This window comes from Athene cunicularia (assembly GCF_003259725.1).
Source record: "Athene cunicularia isolate RWA chromosome 5 unlocalized genomic scaffold, athCun1 chr5_part3, whole genome shotgun sequence".
Lineage (NCBI taxonomy): Eukaryota > Metazoa > Chordata > Aves > Strigiformes > Strigidae > Athene > Athene cunicularia.
Window position 1 is genome coordinate 9207707 of NW_020799103.1, and position 17090 is coordinate 9224796.

At 38.0% G+C, this 17090-nt stretch overlaps 1 protein-coding gene across 1 annotated transcript; it reads right to left on the minus strand.

Annotated features, from left to right (window-relative positions):
• Positions 1 to 3: 3 nt before the first annotated feature.
• FBXO3 (F-box protein 3) lies at positions 4 to 15322 on the minus strand (the record flags this gene model as incomplete). Its single annotated transcript, XM_026850701.1, has 10 exons — positions 4 to 334; positions 1978 to 2168; positions 2547 to 2662; positions 3660 to 3782; positions 4613 to 4697; positions 6953 to 6998; positions 8579 to 8783; positions 11385 to 11499; positions 13960 to 14123; positions 15222 to 15322. Coding segments are annotated over 10 exons (1272 nt in total), but the record flags the coding sequence as incomplete, so codon positions are not given.
• Positions 15323 to 17090: the final 1768 nt, after the last annotated feature.

Sequence of the window (17090 nt, forward strand, 5' to 3'; positions counted from 1 at the left end):
AGCCCCCTCCCCACTTCCAAACCAGGAGAAAAAGAAGTTATACTCTGATGAATATTAGAACTGGCACCAACATTCATGCTAGTTGCCCTGATGTGCAACGGAAAGTTCATTTTACAATAGTCAGAAATATTCTTATGCACTAGCCCCAAAGAATTCAGCTTCTGAAAAGAGTTTGTTTTGTTTTGAAAAAAAAAAAAAAAAAATCCCATCAGGTATGACGTGGGCAGCGTCTAGAAGGCGCAGGAATGTCCAACACTCTACGTCGATCTTCATATTCATCAGTGTCTGTGGAATCTTCATCTTCATCCACTGCATATTCATTATGATTTGTTTCCTAATACAAAATACATCCGTATTAAAATATCTCATTCCAGCTAGTTATAAGAAAGCACTGCCAATTACCTAGAAACATCTGAAGTTTGCATTATCACATCAATCCCCTGGAGCTGACATTATATTCTACATCCTAAAACCGGCTCCTTACAATTACAAAGTTTAATTTGCATTAGAGATCATTTTGCCAAACTGCTTGACCTTTAACTCAGTAAATATCCATTAGCCTTCTTTATTTGATACGTATAATTATGCAAAGCCACAATTCAGTATCTCGGCTGTACCAGCTGTCTTGGCAGCTTACGCTGTCTTTTACTAAAAGTAGTTTAAAAACAAAGGGTCATTACTACCCTTAAAATAGAGGTAGAGCAAAAGAGAAAAATTATTTTACAGTCAACTGAATGGAAGGAAGTTACAACTTCCACAAATGTGAGCAAGAGTTAAGAGATGCCATTTTCTGTTAGAAGCACGACATCTGCTGGCGCTTCCTGTGGGAGATACTGGTAACAAGGGTCTCATATCCCTGAAAAACCTGAGGAAGTGTGCAAGTAGACATCTACCCCCGGGGAAAGACGCAGTGCTTGCACAAAGACTTCCACATTCTGGCTGAAACAGTCACTAAATGAGGGCTATGCTAGTGATAAAATAAAGCATTCTTCCCTAAACATGCCAAAGCAAAGGGAGAAATTATACAGTTAACCTGCAATGTCAGAACTAAAACTACCTTACAATTAAGAGCAAGCTAAAGCAGATTTGCAAAGTCATTAAGTGACTTTATGAAATGCACTTTCAGTGAGAACTAATGAACATTGTACAGACCACTGTAATTTTTAAATTGTCATTAACTGAACCTTTCTTGCTGAAAAAAGTAGATAACCCTATTATGGCTAAAACAGATGAGTGTGGTCATACCAAGGCAGAATATTTAAAACAACTATGAAATGCAAACAGCTAATGCAGTGCCATGCTTCTAGGTACAAAGAACTCTGAAATATGCCCTGGACAGACAGACATACACACATGTACGTATTTCTGTGCATCCTGAGAGGCAGTTGTGTTCAAACACAGGACAACAAAATGGTCCCATTTTACCTCTGTCGAGACCTCACAGGCCCCTGGTCTGACTGATAAAACTAGGTTTGACCCTGATACCAGAGGTGAAGGCTTGGAAGAAGACCTGAAGCCATGTAGTGTCCTATGAAAGCTGGGGCCGAGGGTCTTGTATTAAACTGGAAGCATGACATGTCAACGCAGTGAGGATACATGGCTTTACCGATGTACAAACTGCCTACGAAGGTTACTACAGTTGCTGGACTGAGTCTTAATTGGTGCATGTTTTGTATGAAATTATCAATATGAACACTGTTCAGAACTCTAATTTTTGCACCAAGAATTGTTTTCTTATTGATAAACATTCCAGAAGCTGAAAAGAATTCATAAAGACAGATACTTTTAGATCTTTTTTTTTTTAAGAAATTATTCTGAAAAAGCAATTTTAAAGAAAAGATTCAAAACTGAAAAATGAAATGACGGTGAAGTTTCAATAAAGTTACACTGTCCTATGAAAATTAATTCAAGTGTTCTCAGAAAACAGGAGGTCAGGGAAAAAAACCCTCAGATAAGCACAACTGCATCTCCGCTTACCATTCGTGCCGTGGACACCTTGAATGTTGGACACACCATATGAAATCTGGGAATTGTGACATTAAAGAATTTGTCCTTGTAGTAGAGGCAATGGAAGGTGTAATACCCCTCCATATATCCAGATGTTGTGGAAAACGTAGTGCAGCTGGTATATTCATAGACTCTCCCTGGACTGATGATTGGAAACTCCCCTGTTGGTAAAATATGAGGTCACAAGAGTAAGAACTGAAGTAGAACTACAATTTAGCAGTTTGCTGAAGCACTTGCACTCCATAACGTACTCAGATCATTTTATATTCCAGTGGATGCATAAATGATTCTCAGCAACTACTGGTGTTAAAAACCTGAGTGTTTAACTACGAAGATGTTCAGACAACCCTTGCAAAAAGAACTTTAAAGACAAAACAGACGGATACACATCCCTTTCTTTCAAGCAACAAAATGATTTTGATACAAACTACAAGTATTACCCCCTGTCACCCTGAGAAACAGCTACTAACAGCTTTCATAACATGTACATTAAATACAAAACCGTTCTATTGAGTTTGTAAAGGCCATCTTTTACTTACCAACTACTCCAGGACCCTGAACTTCTTCTACAGCACCTTTGGCATTTGTTATTTTCCAGTATCGACTGTCCAGCTGACAAGCCTTCTCAGGAAGAGCATCTTTGGACATTTCAATTCTAGGAGGCAAACAGCATACTTCATCGTTATGTAACTACTTTCATATATTTTAAGAAATGCTTTAGTGTCCTTGGGATCTCTCTCAAAATAGACTGGGCAAATGTCCTGGTTTTGGCTAAGATAGAGCTAATTTTTTTTTTTCCCCTTCTTAGTAGCTAGAATAGTGCTGTGGTTTGGATTCAGTATGGGATTTGATATGAGAAGAATGTTGATAACGCACTGTCGTTTTTACCTGTTGCTAAGAAATCGAGAACTTTTTAACTTCCCATGTCCTGCTAGTGCACAGGTACACAAGAAGCTGGGAAGGGAGCACAGCCAGAGCAAGGGACCCAAACTGGCCAGTGGAATATTCCAGATGATGTAACATCATGCTCAGTATATAGAGGAGGGTTGATCAGGAAGCTCACTCCAGCTTCCGGGATTGTGGTTTCAGGATTCTCTGGGACCGCCGGCTGGGAACAGGCTGGGCATCAGACAGCAGGTGGTGAGCAGTCACATTATGTATTACTTGTTTGTATTTTCTATTATTACTATTATTTTTTTTTATTTTATTACAATTATTGTTTTTATCTCAATCTGTAAGTCTCCTTACCCTCCAATTCTCTCACCCATTCCCCAGGATGGGGATGGGTGAGCGAGCAGCTGTGTGGTGTTTGGATGCTGGTCAGGTTTAAACCACAACAGCAAAAAACCCCACTAAAGGTAAAGTATACAGAATCAGTTATCGGGCTCCACCTCCCTGCCTCTGCATCACTATCTATTATTATTTACTCCTTTCCAAATCAGAAGAGCTACTTGTAACTTCTTTCCCCCACCCATCACTGTATTTACCCGTTACCAAAGTATTTTTTAAATTATAAAGTACAGCATGGTGTGCACATCCTATTCATTTTAGGATGTTTTTGAGTGCTGTGCATAAATTTGCAACAACGGGTGTTTTGGACATTACATAGGTCCTTCCTGTGTTACAAGACTTAATTCAGTTGTTATTTTTACCTGATTCTGTAAGTGAAGAAATAATGCGGTGGATGTACAGAACTGAGCTCAGGTAGAAAAGATGTGGACACAGAAACAGTGATATCTCCTGTGGTAGCAACACATTCTTTATCATGCACATACCTACAGAAAGGAAAACATTTAACTCCGCAAATAACTGTACACTCAGCAGAGAAAACTAAAGATGTAAAGTGATTAGTTAATTACTAATAAGAACACTATGGTGTTAGGTTAAAACTAATTCTTAACTTCATTTGGCAATGAAATTAAGGATGTAGGTATGCCGTGTCTTCAGGATGTGTGCTTCCCCATAACCTAAACTCACAGAGCTGTGGATCTCTTTCTACCTCCGTTAACGTTTGTATTAAGCTAGATGTATAATTTGATCCAAAGTCAATGAAGACCCACTTGTTTAATAAGGATGTGTCATTATGCTGTTTAAAAAACACAAACTAGGAACTCCTAGAGCAAATTAATTTACAGATCAGGAACTTGGTTCTATAGCATCCCAGTTTTACAGAATTAAGGTTATGACTTATATTTAGAAGAAATTAAAGTGTATGAAGATTTAAACATCCGAACAAGTCCTATTTATTTTGGAAACCAGTTCACTGAAAAAAATTGCTTTTTTAATAACTCAAAACAGTCCTGCAGCAGCAGCACACTCATGGCAAGCAGAATAAATATTATGCCGTTAGCTAAACTTCACATCAGTTATAAAGCAAAATTCTGGTCCCATTAATGCAAAGTTACAAACTCTGAATCTTCTGGTTAAAAAAAAAAGTTTCTTTAAGCATTCTGTTTTACAGCTTTATCTTCAGTAAGTTTCACAAGCTTTCTCCTCTCCACCAGCAGCTTTTGTATCAGATACCCATAACTACTTGGAAAGGGGTCAGCATTCTAAAAGAAGTATCAAAACCTTGCAGTGAGGTTATAAATCCCAGACACAATACCTGAAAATCTGGTCTCTGATGATAGGATAACCACCAGTAACAACTTTGTTTACATAGGATGTAAACCATTCCAAGTAAGATGTACCTAAATGCCAAAGAAGAAAAGTATTCATAAGGACAGGCAAATTTACCATTCAGCACATTACAATAAACACTACCAAAGAGACAGTTTAAAGCTTTGAATATTTTTTAATAAACTCTCAGACTTACTTATATGAGTCAGTCAATATTCCAGTCCATTCTACCAACAAAGACCATTTGGAGAAACCAACCAACCAAGAACTAAGAGTTATTGACACAGCAAACAAAGAATCTCTTAGTTAAGTATTTCACTTTATAATCATGGTCTTCAAATGCTGGTGTCTCTCATCATCTGGTTTCTTGTTCATGACTGTCCTGCTGTGACTGAGAAAGAAAACAATATAGTGGCCTATACTATTTGTATAGCTATTCCCAGCTGTTCTACCTACAAGAGGCATGCAAGCCTGCTGGTGGATTTATGGACTTTGTTTTGAGATCCAGGTTTCCATATGAATAGTTTCCATATGTAGAATTTCCCTCTCCTTCAAACTGGGGATAAGTCACAGACACACACTCCATGCTCCTGCTACAAACCCAGAAGACTAAGGCTGTATGTGTGTCATTCCAAAGAATTTGGGATTTTCATACACTTACAGCTATTGTCTGAGAATAGCTTTTCATACACCTACAGCCATTATTTAGGAACAGCTTGATTTCTAAGTAGACAGTCAAGCTGTCACATTTAACTCTCAAAGAAGAGAGTTTCATACAAGACATACCAGCGCTCCATAAAAGAATTTCTCAGCCATAAATCTTCCAAGCATTGCACTATAGAGTTCAATAGAAAAGTACAGAGTTCTTCAACTATTTGTCAATATTACTGATATAAAACTGGATTTAAGCCTAAATACTAGGAAAACATCATCCTCACCTTCACTGACGTGTTATCAAGTACTACCACTCCTGTTAGATTAAGTGGATTTACTGCTGCTTCCTTAGAGCGAGTGCTGTGTACTGTCCTTTGATCTTTTGGAAGTCTAAGGAACTCCAAGGTTATTATCTTCCTTTCTACCACTAATCCACAAAATGCAAACCTTGTATAAAGTAACTCCAAATGGAGAAAGTGGACCAATTTACACTGCCACCTTCAAAATGACAAGATAAATGCTGTATCTGAAACCTTCCCTCCACTCTGTGATAATCCAAGATTAACCCTTTCAGCCAAGTGGAATACATTTAAATATGATGTCAGATCGCCTCACCGTTGAATCAGTTCCACAGAAGAAGCAACCCTGAGCAGGAATTCCAATTAGCTACAGAGTAACTTTAAAGTATTATGTCATCCTCAGGTGGAAAGAAGCAAGTAACTGAGCTTTTGCTGTATCTTTCCCATGATGGTTCTAAAGCACACAAAGCATTCTGCACTAAGACCTTTGTAAAACAGATGACAGGTTGACTACTTCACACTGAAATCAGTTCATGGAATCAATCAGTACATAAAAAGTTTTCCTAAAATTTGCGTGGCTAAGAGTCTTGACTACCTTCAACTCAAACTAGCAATGGCATAGCATTGCCTAATGTGGTTTCTCATTGTAATATTAATACATGTATCTTAAGAAATGTACAAGGCTAAATTTTAATATTAATCTTGGTGCCATTTATTACACGTCAGCTCTCCCACCAAGTGAAAGGAATTAATTTAGACATAGCCACAGTTACCAGATTCCAGTGGATTAATAAAAAGAAATAATCAAAACACTACTCCAGCCAATGTACATGTCAGACAGATGATCACAACAGATTACTAGATAACCATACAACAATCACACAGTTTTCCCCTCCCTCCTTTATCCTTTGAGCAAAGCAATCAGGCAAATAAAAAAGTCCAGAAAGGTTTTCCTCTGCAAGCTATGTTTATAGTTGAAAATATTTTGTATCCCTTAATGAAATCTAATCAACTTCTATCATGTTTGCAAAAACTACTGGGGGGGAAAGAAAATCCAACAAAAACCTTTCTGTCCACTTGGGTGTTGTATTTAATAACTGTTTATATCACCTCTGTGATGGCTAACTTAAAGGTTTTGCTCACCCTGTTAGACAGGTTAGGACACTTGATTTGTATACCAGACACACAGAAGGACAAGCTGTAATAAGAGAAAACATCTCATTTCAAGTAACCACTGATGTTTTGAAGTGGGTCACTGTCTTACAAGTAGCACAGAAAATTTAGAATGCTTGCTTTGTTCAAGTCACACCGACATGCATTTTCTAAACAGTGCACTTAAAACATTTTGCAGAATATTTTATCTAAAGTGCTACCTGTAATGAACATATCAATAGCAGACGGATTGCGAGCCATTTGGTCCTACAAGGGAAAGAAGTTCGTTAGAAGGAGAGCATGAGACTTTCAAGGTTAAAATTCAATATATCTGAAATATAACATAGGAAACTTTCCCTATATTCACTAAATGTAAAACCTGCCTGCTTAATGCATCATTATACTCCCTGTCAGATATTCAAATACATGCCTGTCCCCATGAGTGCTCACATGATCACTGAATACACAGCATGAACATTCCACTAAGGCTCATGCACATAAAATCAGATTTAATGCATCATTAAACAAACAAGGTCCCCAAAAATATTGGCTTAGAAGAGAAGCACAGAACAGCTCAAGTTGGAAGAGACCTCTGGAGATGATCAGTCTAGTCCCTCTGCTTGAGGCAGGGTCAGCTAGAACACGTCGCCCAGGATCATCCCTGGTTGGGTTTTGATTCTCTCCAAGGACAAAGACTACCGCTCCGGGTAGTCTGTTCCAGCGTTCAACCACACTCCCAGTAAAAACATTTTTTGTGTATGTCCAGATTGTTTCCCGTGTTTCAGCTGGTGCCTATTGCCTCTTCTGTCATTGGGCAGGCATCGCTGAGAAAAGTCTAGCTCTGACTTCTTTATGCCCTTCTATCAGTTATTTATAAAAATGGTAAGATTCCTCCAAGCCTTCTCCAGGCTAAACAATCCCAGCTCCTGTAAGACCATGTTCTCCCCTGAAACAAGCAGGCCTGTCCGCAGATGAACCAAAGTAGAAGTAACCTTCCAAGTTCCTGAGCATTATTCAGAAGGTTTAAATACTCAGCATAATACAAAGGGAGATCTTAGCATCCTTCAAGTGATCCATTATCAAGACATTCCCTAGAAATCTCATTGCTACATGCTTTGAAAACAGCCAGGAATTCCACAACAGGATGATGATCCCAATCTTTTTTTTACAAGAAACATCCTTTACTCAACCCGCTATTCTTTTGGCAAGGGGGAGCAGGGAAATCATCAGGGCACGTGTAAGGAGAGAGGGGGCTAAAATCTTGTTAGGTATAATCCTTAAGCTTCACTAGCAACAAAATGCCTATGTAAAAATACTCCAGCTGTAAAAAATATGAAAAATACTCAAATAATGACATTCTATAAAAAGAGCTGTTTAAGAGCAATTTGTTGTTTTACTGGAGAGTAAGTTTTGCTTACAAACCAAGGGGTATAATTAATTGTTGTAAGTTTACATTTAACATATCTGGGGGAGGAGATCTACACAGATGCTGATCTTCCATAACGGAGAAGCTTTTCCTCCTTACAGAAACAGGGACATACCTGCCATAGTTTTAACAAATTGAATTAATACCTTCTGATAAAGATGACTGTCGTCCATCATAATGAACCTATAGAAATTTCTATAGCCATTAGTCACTTCATGTAAATTCCCTTCACTTACTAACCATTCCACTTATGAGCTTTGATGAAAACTTGATGGCAACTCAGGGGCAAGTAACAAACAAATACGATCTCCAAGTATTCACTTTCTGCTACGTAAAATATTTCAGGTATCTGATCACATGCAAAGGGACACCATCAATCATTAGAAAAGTACATTCAGGAGTATAAACATATCTTGCTTACTGGACATTGATAGAAGATCTCATATTTATTTCGTCCCTCCACACTCTCCAGGGCCATGTATTGACTCAGGCCAGTATGAATGCAAAAGGTAAGAGGAAGGCATTGCTTCAGTCCCAGCCTCTGCTGAAAACCGCCAGCCGCTGTGTCAATATCCAACAAGTCTTCGGAGCGGTAGTGGTTCGACAGTGCCATGCTTCCCATCAAACTAAACAGACAACAACAACAACAACAGAGAATATCAACAGGCGATACCACTCACGAGGCAAAGAGAGTTTTAAAAGCTTTTCTGAGTACTGATTCCGTCAATGCTCTAGATGCATATCAGACTTAGATGAAGTCCAAGTCTAATATCCAGGTGCTGAACTAGGTTATTAGTTTGCAACATCAACCTTCACAAGTGGAGGCTTGATGGCTCTAAGATAAACATTTCCTTCTATGTTTTGTGCATCCCAAAACACCATTTTAAATTGTGCTGATGATTCCCATCATGTCTGCAAGTACTTCAAAGAAGCCTTTCATAGTTGATGTAGCTTCCTACAGTAACACAATACAATAATAACCAGTGCTCCATATCTCAAGTTTTGTGCAAGCTCATTTCAATACTATCAAAGCATCCACAATTTTTCAATTAGTACACCAAGCCGCTATAGTAACAGTCGTTGATCCAAACTACAGTGAGCCATGCTTTGGAGAAAAGGCTGAGAAGTAAACAAGCAAAATAACCATTGCATCAGAGAGATTATAATCTCAGTATAAAACGAAGGCATACAGAAACAAGTAAACAGACATGCAAGGAAAGAATGAGACAATCATCAGCATGACACGGCAAGAGCAGCAACCATCTCTAATTTTTTCCTCTAGCTTTTTGTAAGCATCACTCCAAAGGATGGGATTTTTTATTTGTTTGTTTTTGACAGTAATGAAGTGACATTGAACACAGTAAAAGAAGCCTCTCTATAGGTAAGAAAGAATATATACGTTTGGACAAAAGTAGTACTAATCTGAAATACGTAACAGATTAGGAATGGAGCATCGGAAGCTGAAGCCAATGTTGATATGAATGTTGGGCTACATGAGAGCTAGGGTGAAAATAAAAAAACCCAAGCAACTTACACTCAATGTAATAAAGGGGAAAACAATGGAATAATTATAAAAAGGGGTAACATGATCAAATTAAACTACTACAAGGGCACACACTACAGCAGTGCGCTTAGCAATAGGAGGAGTACATAAACCTGTAGTGTACACCTCCCCACCCATACTCCCTCCGAATCTGCCTTTCACTGATACTCTCAGATGTAAACTCTTGCAGATGCCAAGCTTTTACTGGTGTTATGAAAGCAGTGACTCAGGTGCGAGCTGCCACATGTCAGCATGATATATGCTGCTCCCATCTTGGGCAACAGGTTCCATTCCTCTTTTTCCTTATGGAGTCTTGCCTGGAATTAGCAGGTTCTACAGTTTAAAAAGCAATGCTAACATCCAAATGCAGAAACCTGAAGCATCTAAAAACTAGTCCCAAATATCCTCCATTTCTGATCTAACATGCCAACAACTTGCTGCACAGGCTTCCACTACCTATGCCTGACCTTTCCAGTATTCTTCTCCCACAGGAAAGCAGCCTGTCCCCAACAGGAGGACCACACCTTCCACTCACAGCATGGCAGGCAGACTTTCTTGCTCCAGGGTCCCACATGTCAGACCTAACTAATCCTCCAGTCAGTGCTCCACCAACAAGGTTTGTCAACCTGTAAGGCTCAGGCCTTCACTTTGAGGGCATGGCAATGGACCACAGCCCACCGGCAGCTGTTCAAGCTCAAAGGCACGCAGCTGCTCCTTCAGCCCTTCCACACGCACATCATCCCAGTGGAGGCATCGTGGGAGGGAAAAAGTAGTAGGAAGAGCAGGAAGCACACAAGCTGCAGAGCTCCATTTGAAGTCTACAGAACTAGGGCACCTATCTCCTCTCTTAAAAAAAAAAAAAGTCTCTCCTGGAAAAGAAACAGAACTAGGAGTTATCCTTATGGTTGCATAAAACTGTTTCTGCACATTCAACACCAGAATTGGAGAAAGCTGCACCTTCTTTCCTGTGTGGTGAAGGTTTTGGTAGAGAAACATCAACACATTGCCCCTACAGACACTCTTCATCTTTTTCTAATGTTTGCAGCACTTCATCAAGTGCTGACCTGCTAACTTTTTCTATAGCTGGAAGACAGGAAATCATGTTTGTCATTTGCCTTCTAACCTTGATGTAGAAGGAGTTTTTAATTGCTGAAGCCGCATAAAAATTTTAACAACTTCTACTGAGAAAAGTTGATTTGCAGAACTGACATTTTGATTCTACTTAAAATGACTACCTGGTTTGAAAGTTATTCCCTAACAATTTTAAAGAAAAGAGTTATTAAATAATGAAGCCTGAAGAGTGCAAGAGGCTAATTTCCTTATGTAATACAAAGCAAAACTTCAGGGGAGCAACTTGCAGTGCTATGATTAAAAGTCTAACAGTTGGAAGCTTTAGTTATTACCAAAAAAAAAAAAAAGGGGGGGGGGGGGGGATTTATCACTAGGAAAAAGGACTGAAGTTATAAGAGTAATTTGAGTAATTAGAAATCTACACTGTTTTCAATTACTTCTGGGACTAGAAGACAGGCAATTCTAAAAGTGTCACTTCAAGCAGTCACTCAGTTACAATACATATAAACGCTTAATCTATCCTGTTCGGCAGACATTTTATCTTTTTAATAAATGAGCTATCCAAGAAATACAAAAGGAATTAATAACTTGGTATGTAATTTTTGCTCCTTACCCAGGAACAACTAGCTTCTGTCCATTATGAATACGAAAAGAACATCGATAGTCATCAGGGAGTTTGCAACCTATTTGTGCTTCCACAGCATCAAGATCTTCCTCTCGCACACTCTCTGTGTACAAAAAGAAATAGAGTATTAAGTGGCAGTTTTGGAGGGGGAAAATCAAGAACTGCTGCTCCTACAAAACTCAAATTTCATGCTGCTTCACTACTCTGCCCCCAAGTGCCCAGTATGCTGTTCCTGACAAAGGTGAATTAAGAGGATGTGTTAAGACCTCTCCTTTAAAATTTTATTTCACATCATTTCATCTGAGCTGCATGGCTAGAAATAAGGCAAAAAAGAGCTACATTCTAGACATAACAGCATGTTTTCAACTGTCAAAGAGAATTTTAAGTAGCCCCAGAAACTTTAGCATTATGGATTCTTTAAGTTATCACAAAAGGAATATATATTTCAAAGTATATTGCCACTTACAATTCAGGGAAAGTGAACTAAGAGACATACAAAAGCAAGATAAATTCATTTCAACTTTGGGATGTGGCTGTCTACTAGGATGGTCTCAAAAATCTTCCACTCATTAAATTCATGCTAGTGGCCAGAATCACTAAAAATCAAGTATTTCAGATACAAAGCATGGAATCTGTAAGTGCCTCGATCAAATGAACATGGACTCAAGTCAGTATTTGGTGATTTTACTTTATGCTAGTTGGCACAGAATTAATACTACATAAATTAAAAAGGAATTTTAACTGATTACTTAATACAGTACCAATCTCCATCCAGCAAAATCTCAACAGGCCTGACTTGAGCAGAAAGGATTTATAAAGTGAAATGAACCTTTTCCCCACAGTATTGTCATTAGCTGACAAAGTCCCAGTTAAAACTTTTAGGCAATATTGATTTTACTCTTTCATCATTCTTTCAGTTTCCAGTCCAATCAGTAACAAAGAAATGTTGGCTGCAGCCACCATCCACCTGGAATCTGATGCAATAAATGGGTTTTAACAAGGGGATTTTCATATCATCATCAACTGAAGGGGGTGTGGAGTAACTACTCTTACACCTCCGCACACACCTCAGGGGGTTTCCACACCCTCACTTCTAGCAAAGATCAAATGGCTGGCCTGTGTCGTCTGTTTCAATCACAGATTTTTGGGTGATTTTTTTTTTTAAACCCTTTTCATATTCATTATCCATTTCATTTATGTGCCATAATTTAACAATTCATTGAAAGAAGATACTGCACAAACGGTATTAAAAAATTATGGAAGAGCTCCTGCTAAAACCTGCCGTCACTATTCAAGTGTGGAAATTGATAATTTTACATTTATTTCTGTCGACAAAGAAAAGCTTCATTGCACCAAATTCCTTGGGAGCATTTTGAAAGTAAAACTGTGGTAAAATCTGTTCATTTCAACACCTCCAACACAGATACTTTCCATTTTATTGAGGAAATACTTGACTGACAATTCAGTGGTTCTGTATGCCTGAGCAAAGTCTGAGTTTTCAGTAGAGCAGCATGGAAGTTACAGAAATCAAGGCATGGATACTTACATCAAGTACTGTGGCCTGTGTTACAAGAGTTCAAGCTACACATAACCCTTTTGGCTTTTTCCTAAAAAGACATTCCCTCACTAACACTCAGAAGTAACTTTTTATTTTTTTTTAAGAAAACAGTAAGTATTAAATTCTAACCATGTTCTGTTACTCACAAATATTTAGCAAAATCCTGCACTATCCAGCAAGCCAAGAAACATGCAAGATTTATGTAGGAATCACTGTCTATAGCATTCCTGTCTACAGCATGTTAAATCAAACATCGTGGTCTAACAGTCAATTTCATACAGAATACTAAAGTACAGTTGAAAATGTAAAAGCTATTTTGTCCCTAAACCAGAAAAGCCCAAACTTGCTGTATGCTTTGTTCTGTTAAGATTTATGAACCTGAATGCTGGAAATACTTAAAGTATTAAAATACAAACAATCTGAAAAGAGAATCTGGAAAAAAAAAAAGTCAGAATTTTTGTTCAGCCACTGATTTACTTTCATTAGAGGAACACAGTAAGACCTACAGAAGAGAAAAAAAACACACTTCCTTTTCGTTTGGCTTTAGTTTAGAATGCCTGTTTTTATGTGAAAGTGTTTTAGTTGGGTCTTAAGAAAATCTCACAAATGAAATCACCACAAGTCCCAGATCCTTGAAGTAACAGAATTATTACACTAAAAATAATAAACAAAAATTTCAGTCACAGCAACCAAAGACAAAAGCAGTAAAAGTTTACTCATTTTCTGATTATTCAGAGATAAAGACAGCATACTGGTCACTAGAAAAAAATAATGTCTTCTCTGAAGGGAAATCTTCAGAGAATCTATGGATCATTAGTAACTGGGCAAAAACTATGCCTGTGGTTTGATTTACTCATTTACTGGAGGGGAAGGGAAAGCACATCTACTTGACTTTCAGGACTCTAGCAGCTGAGGTACACACCTAGGATGGAAGCAGTATGAAGCTTAATAACAGAGGGTGTCACATCAGCCAACCTACTAGAGAACGTGGGTATCACACCGTACCTTTCAAAGAACCAATCATCCGAGGACACCGCTGTCCTAAGTATTTCTCTAGGTCATCCCAGGCTTTTTTCAATGTAGCATAGTATCGGATGTATCTTCCGAGGTCAGAGTAGGTACTGATGAAGATGGCTTTCCAGCTCTGATTTCGTTGACTTTTTTCCTCTCTACGTGGAAATTAAGAAAATAAGTTTAAATACCAGCCTAAAAAGCTTGACTTCTAAACCCAAGAAGTTAATACTTGTTATTTGGCAGAAATAGTATGCATAATATTAAGCCAGGAAGACTTTGAGCCACATGAAGCTACATAAACTCAATTATTTCCAGCATGCTTTCAACAGCAACTTGAGAAAGAATTGGAAAACATTTGGGTACTCAGTATCAGGGTAAATCTAGAAATAGTATTCCTTTAAACAGAGTGCTCTCTATTATTAAATCTTAGAAGTGCTGAATAACTAATTCACATCACATTCCACACATACATAGAGGAGGTCTTCAGAAAAAGAAAAACCAAAAAAAAATCCCACATTTTTTACCTACTGCATTAGTTAAACTCCTTTATTCACCCAATAAGAAAGATTAAGAAGCAAACCAGAAAGTTAAATGAGAACTCTGTGCACTGATCTGGAAAGTCAGTTTCTTAAGGAGTTACTGCATATCCAGTTCTCCTTACAGGCACAACAGCAGGCTGTGGGAAGAAGGACTGCTAAAAAAGTGCTGACTAACATCTGACAAAGGATGCTTGCCTCCACACTCTAGCAACCCTTGCATTTTGTGTTAGGATATATTCCAACTCCTCAAGCTCTAATCAGCATGCTCAGTCTAAAAGATTTAGTACAGCTTCCTACACCTAAATAAAAATTTAACAGTTGAGAAGTCTTCATGTCACCTTTAAGATTTCTCTAGCCCTTGACACAACCATCCAGTTGTACCCCTGATAATTACAGCACTCAGAATATTACCTTCCTCCACAGAACATCTGGTATCTGACAAGGTCAAGCTGCAGCTTCTCTTTCAGCCCAGGTATTAGCAGAGCACTTCTCTACCCATTCAAAAAACTTTTTAACACTTGTACATTCATGAAGTTTTTCTGGAAATTAACATTTTTGGTACCTCTAACCTTTCATTGGTTTGAAGCTGGTGAGAAGCTGGTGAATACCTATTCAGTCTTAAGAGTTACTAGAATCAATGTTGACATAAACAGACAGCACTATAACACAAGCCTTATTTTCACAGAAAAAAAAGCTTAAAACAACCATACTTACTCTGAAATAAGCCAGTACTTCTTGCAGTGTCTTTTCCACAATGGATCATGGCTTGATAGCTGATTTAATCTTCGACTTAAATAGCAGCAACTATAAACATAAAATCATTAAATTTGACTGTAAAGAGTAGCAAAATCAACAGGGATAAATACTAACCAGTGTATTACACATTGCATTCTCATGAAATAAACGCAGAGTTTGAAAGTTAGTTGTCCTTTTTAGAGTTGTGCTTACAATGGTTAGAAGCCTTCATTACAGCTGTGTAAGGAGTGAACTACTTTTCTACACACTTTGAGAACTGTCAGCAATTAAGTAATTTTGTAAAGCAGGTCATCCTGTCACCACCGTAAACACTGTCTGAAAGATTCCAGCGTGACTCCACTCCACCAGCGGTAAGCGTTCCAGTAGCACAGGCTAGTTATTATAATTTAAATCCCTTTCTCATTTGGATTGTCAGTCTCTATCTTATTTTTTCCAATGTTTCCATACAAAGAGTATGCTACAGAAACTTATACAGTTTGAGTATTACAAGGTTACTTTCCACTTTAAGTTGTTTAAATAACAAACTTCAGACACTGGAAAAATACAAAGGACAACAGACCTGGAATTAAGTCCCACAAGCTCACTCTAATGAAGATCATATATAAGCTCTTGCCATTCAGTTACAAGTAACACTGCTACTTAGAAAGTTAAAAGAATCATATCCTGCACTATGCAGCACTATTTCAAATGCAGTATTACAAGACCTTTAGGATATAGGTCTAAAACTCTCCTCAGAAATCATTTCAGTTGATCCTGGCTTGATGCAAGGAGACAGAAAAAGCTAACCTATATTCCTGATGCCTGGTAATTTGCTCTTTAAAAGTAGCAATGGAGGTGACATCAGTCTGCTCCCATATTTACTTTTACAGTTATAAAGCCTTTCTGGAATGGATAACTGCTATCAACAGCAAGACATTTATATTTATATGAATAAGAACGTGCAGCAAAGTATCAGCAACGTGCAGAGCAGTAATACAGGGAATGACTGTGTTATTCAAAGATTCACAGAATTTAAAAGAAACGATTGCTTCACTCAAACCTGAACACCAGACAATAAACCTTTCTTCTTCTGTGTTTGAGCTGAATTATCAGTTTCCTTTTAAAAAAAACTGCCCAAAAGATACCACCAATTTAGATGTGGCCACATCACTTCCTCTGGTAGCTTGTTCTAACAGTTAATGTGTGTTCTAATGGCTGTGATTAACATCTAAATACCCCAGATGAGGTTAGCAAACAAGCTTCCAGTTACTGCTTTTGGGGTTTTATTTTGTGTAATTCAGAAATTGTAAGTAAGAGACCAACAGTGTAAATGGACTTAGTTACATACTGAAATAAAGATGCCTCTCAATCTTGTCTTTGATAAGTAAAATCAGCCTAAGTCCAGGGCTGGTGAAAACTTGCACTGAGACTACAAAATTATTTATATTTACCTGTTCAATCATTTTTTTTCCCTCCCCAATATCCATTATAAGTTATTTAAACTAGAAATGTGTAAGTATTTCAAAATCACCCTTAACAAAGTGATTTTCCTGTATGGCCTGCCATTACCCACCCCTCCCACAACACAGACATAAACGCATTCCCTTCAAACCTTGACATCTGGCCATGTAAGAACTTCATTCCTGACATGGGGATTTTTTTTTTTTTTTTTTGAAATATCCCAAAGTCAGGGTCCTTGCAGAAATCTACTATACTGGTGTTTATCAATTTCTGGTAGGAAAGACACCACCGTAGCATCAGTCAAACATGTGGCTTCATACACAATCAAAGATACAATTAAAGCCATTCTCATTAATTACACAGATATTTGGTCACCTGTCCGATTTT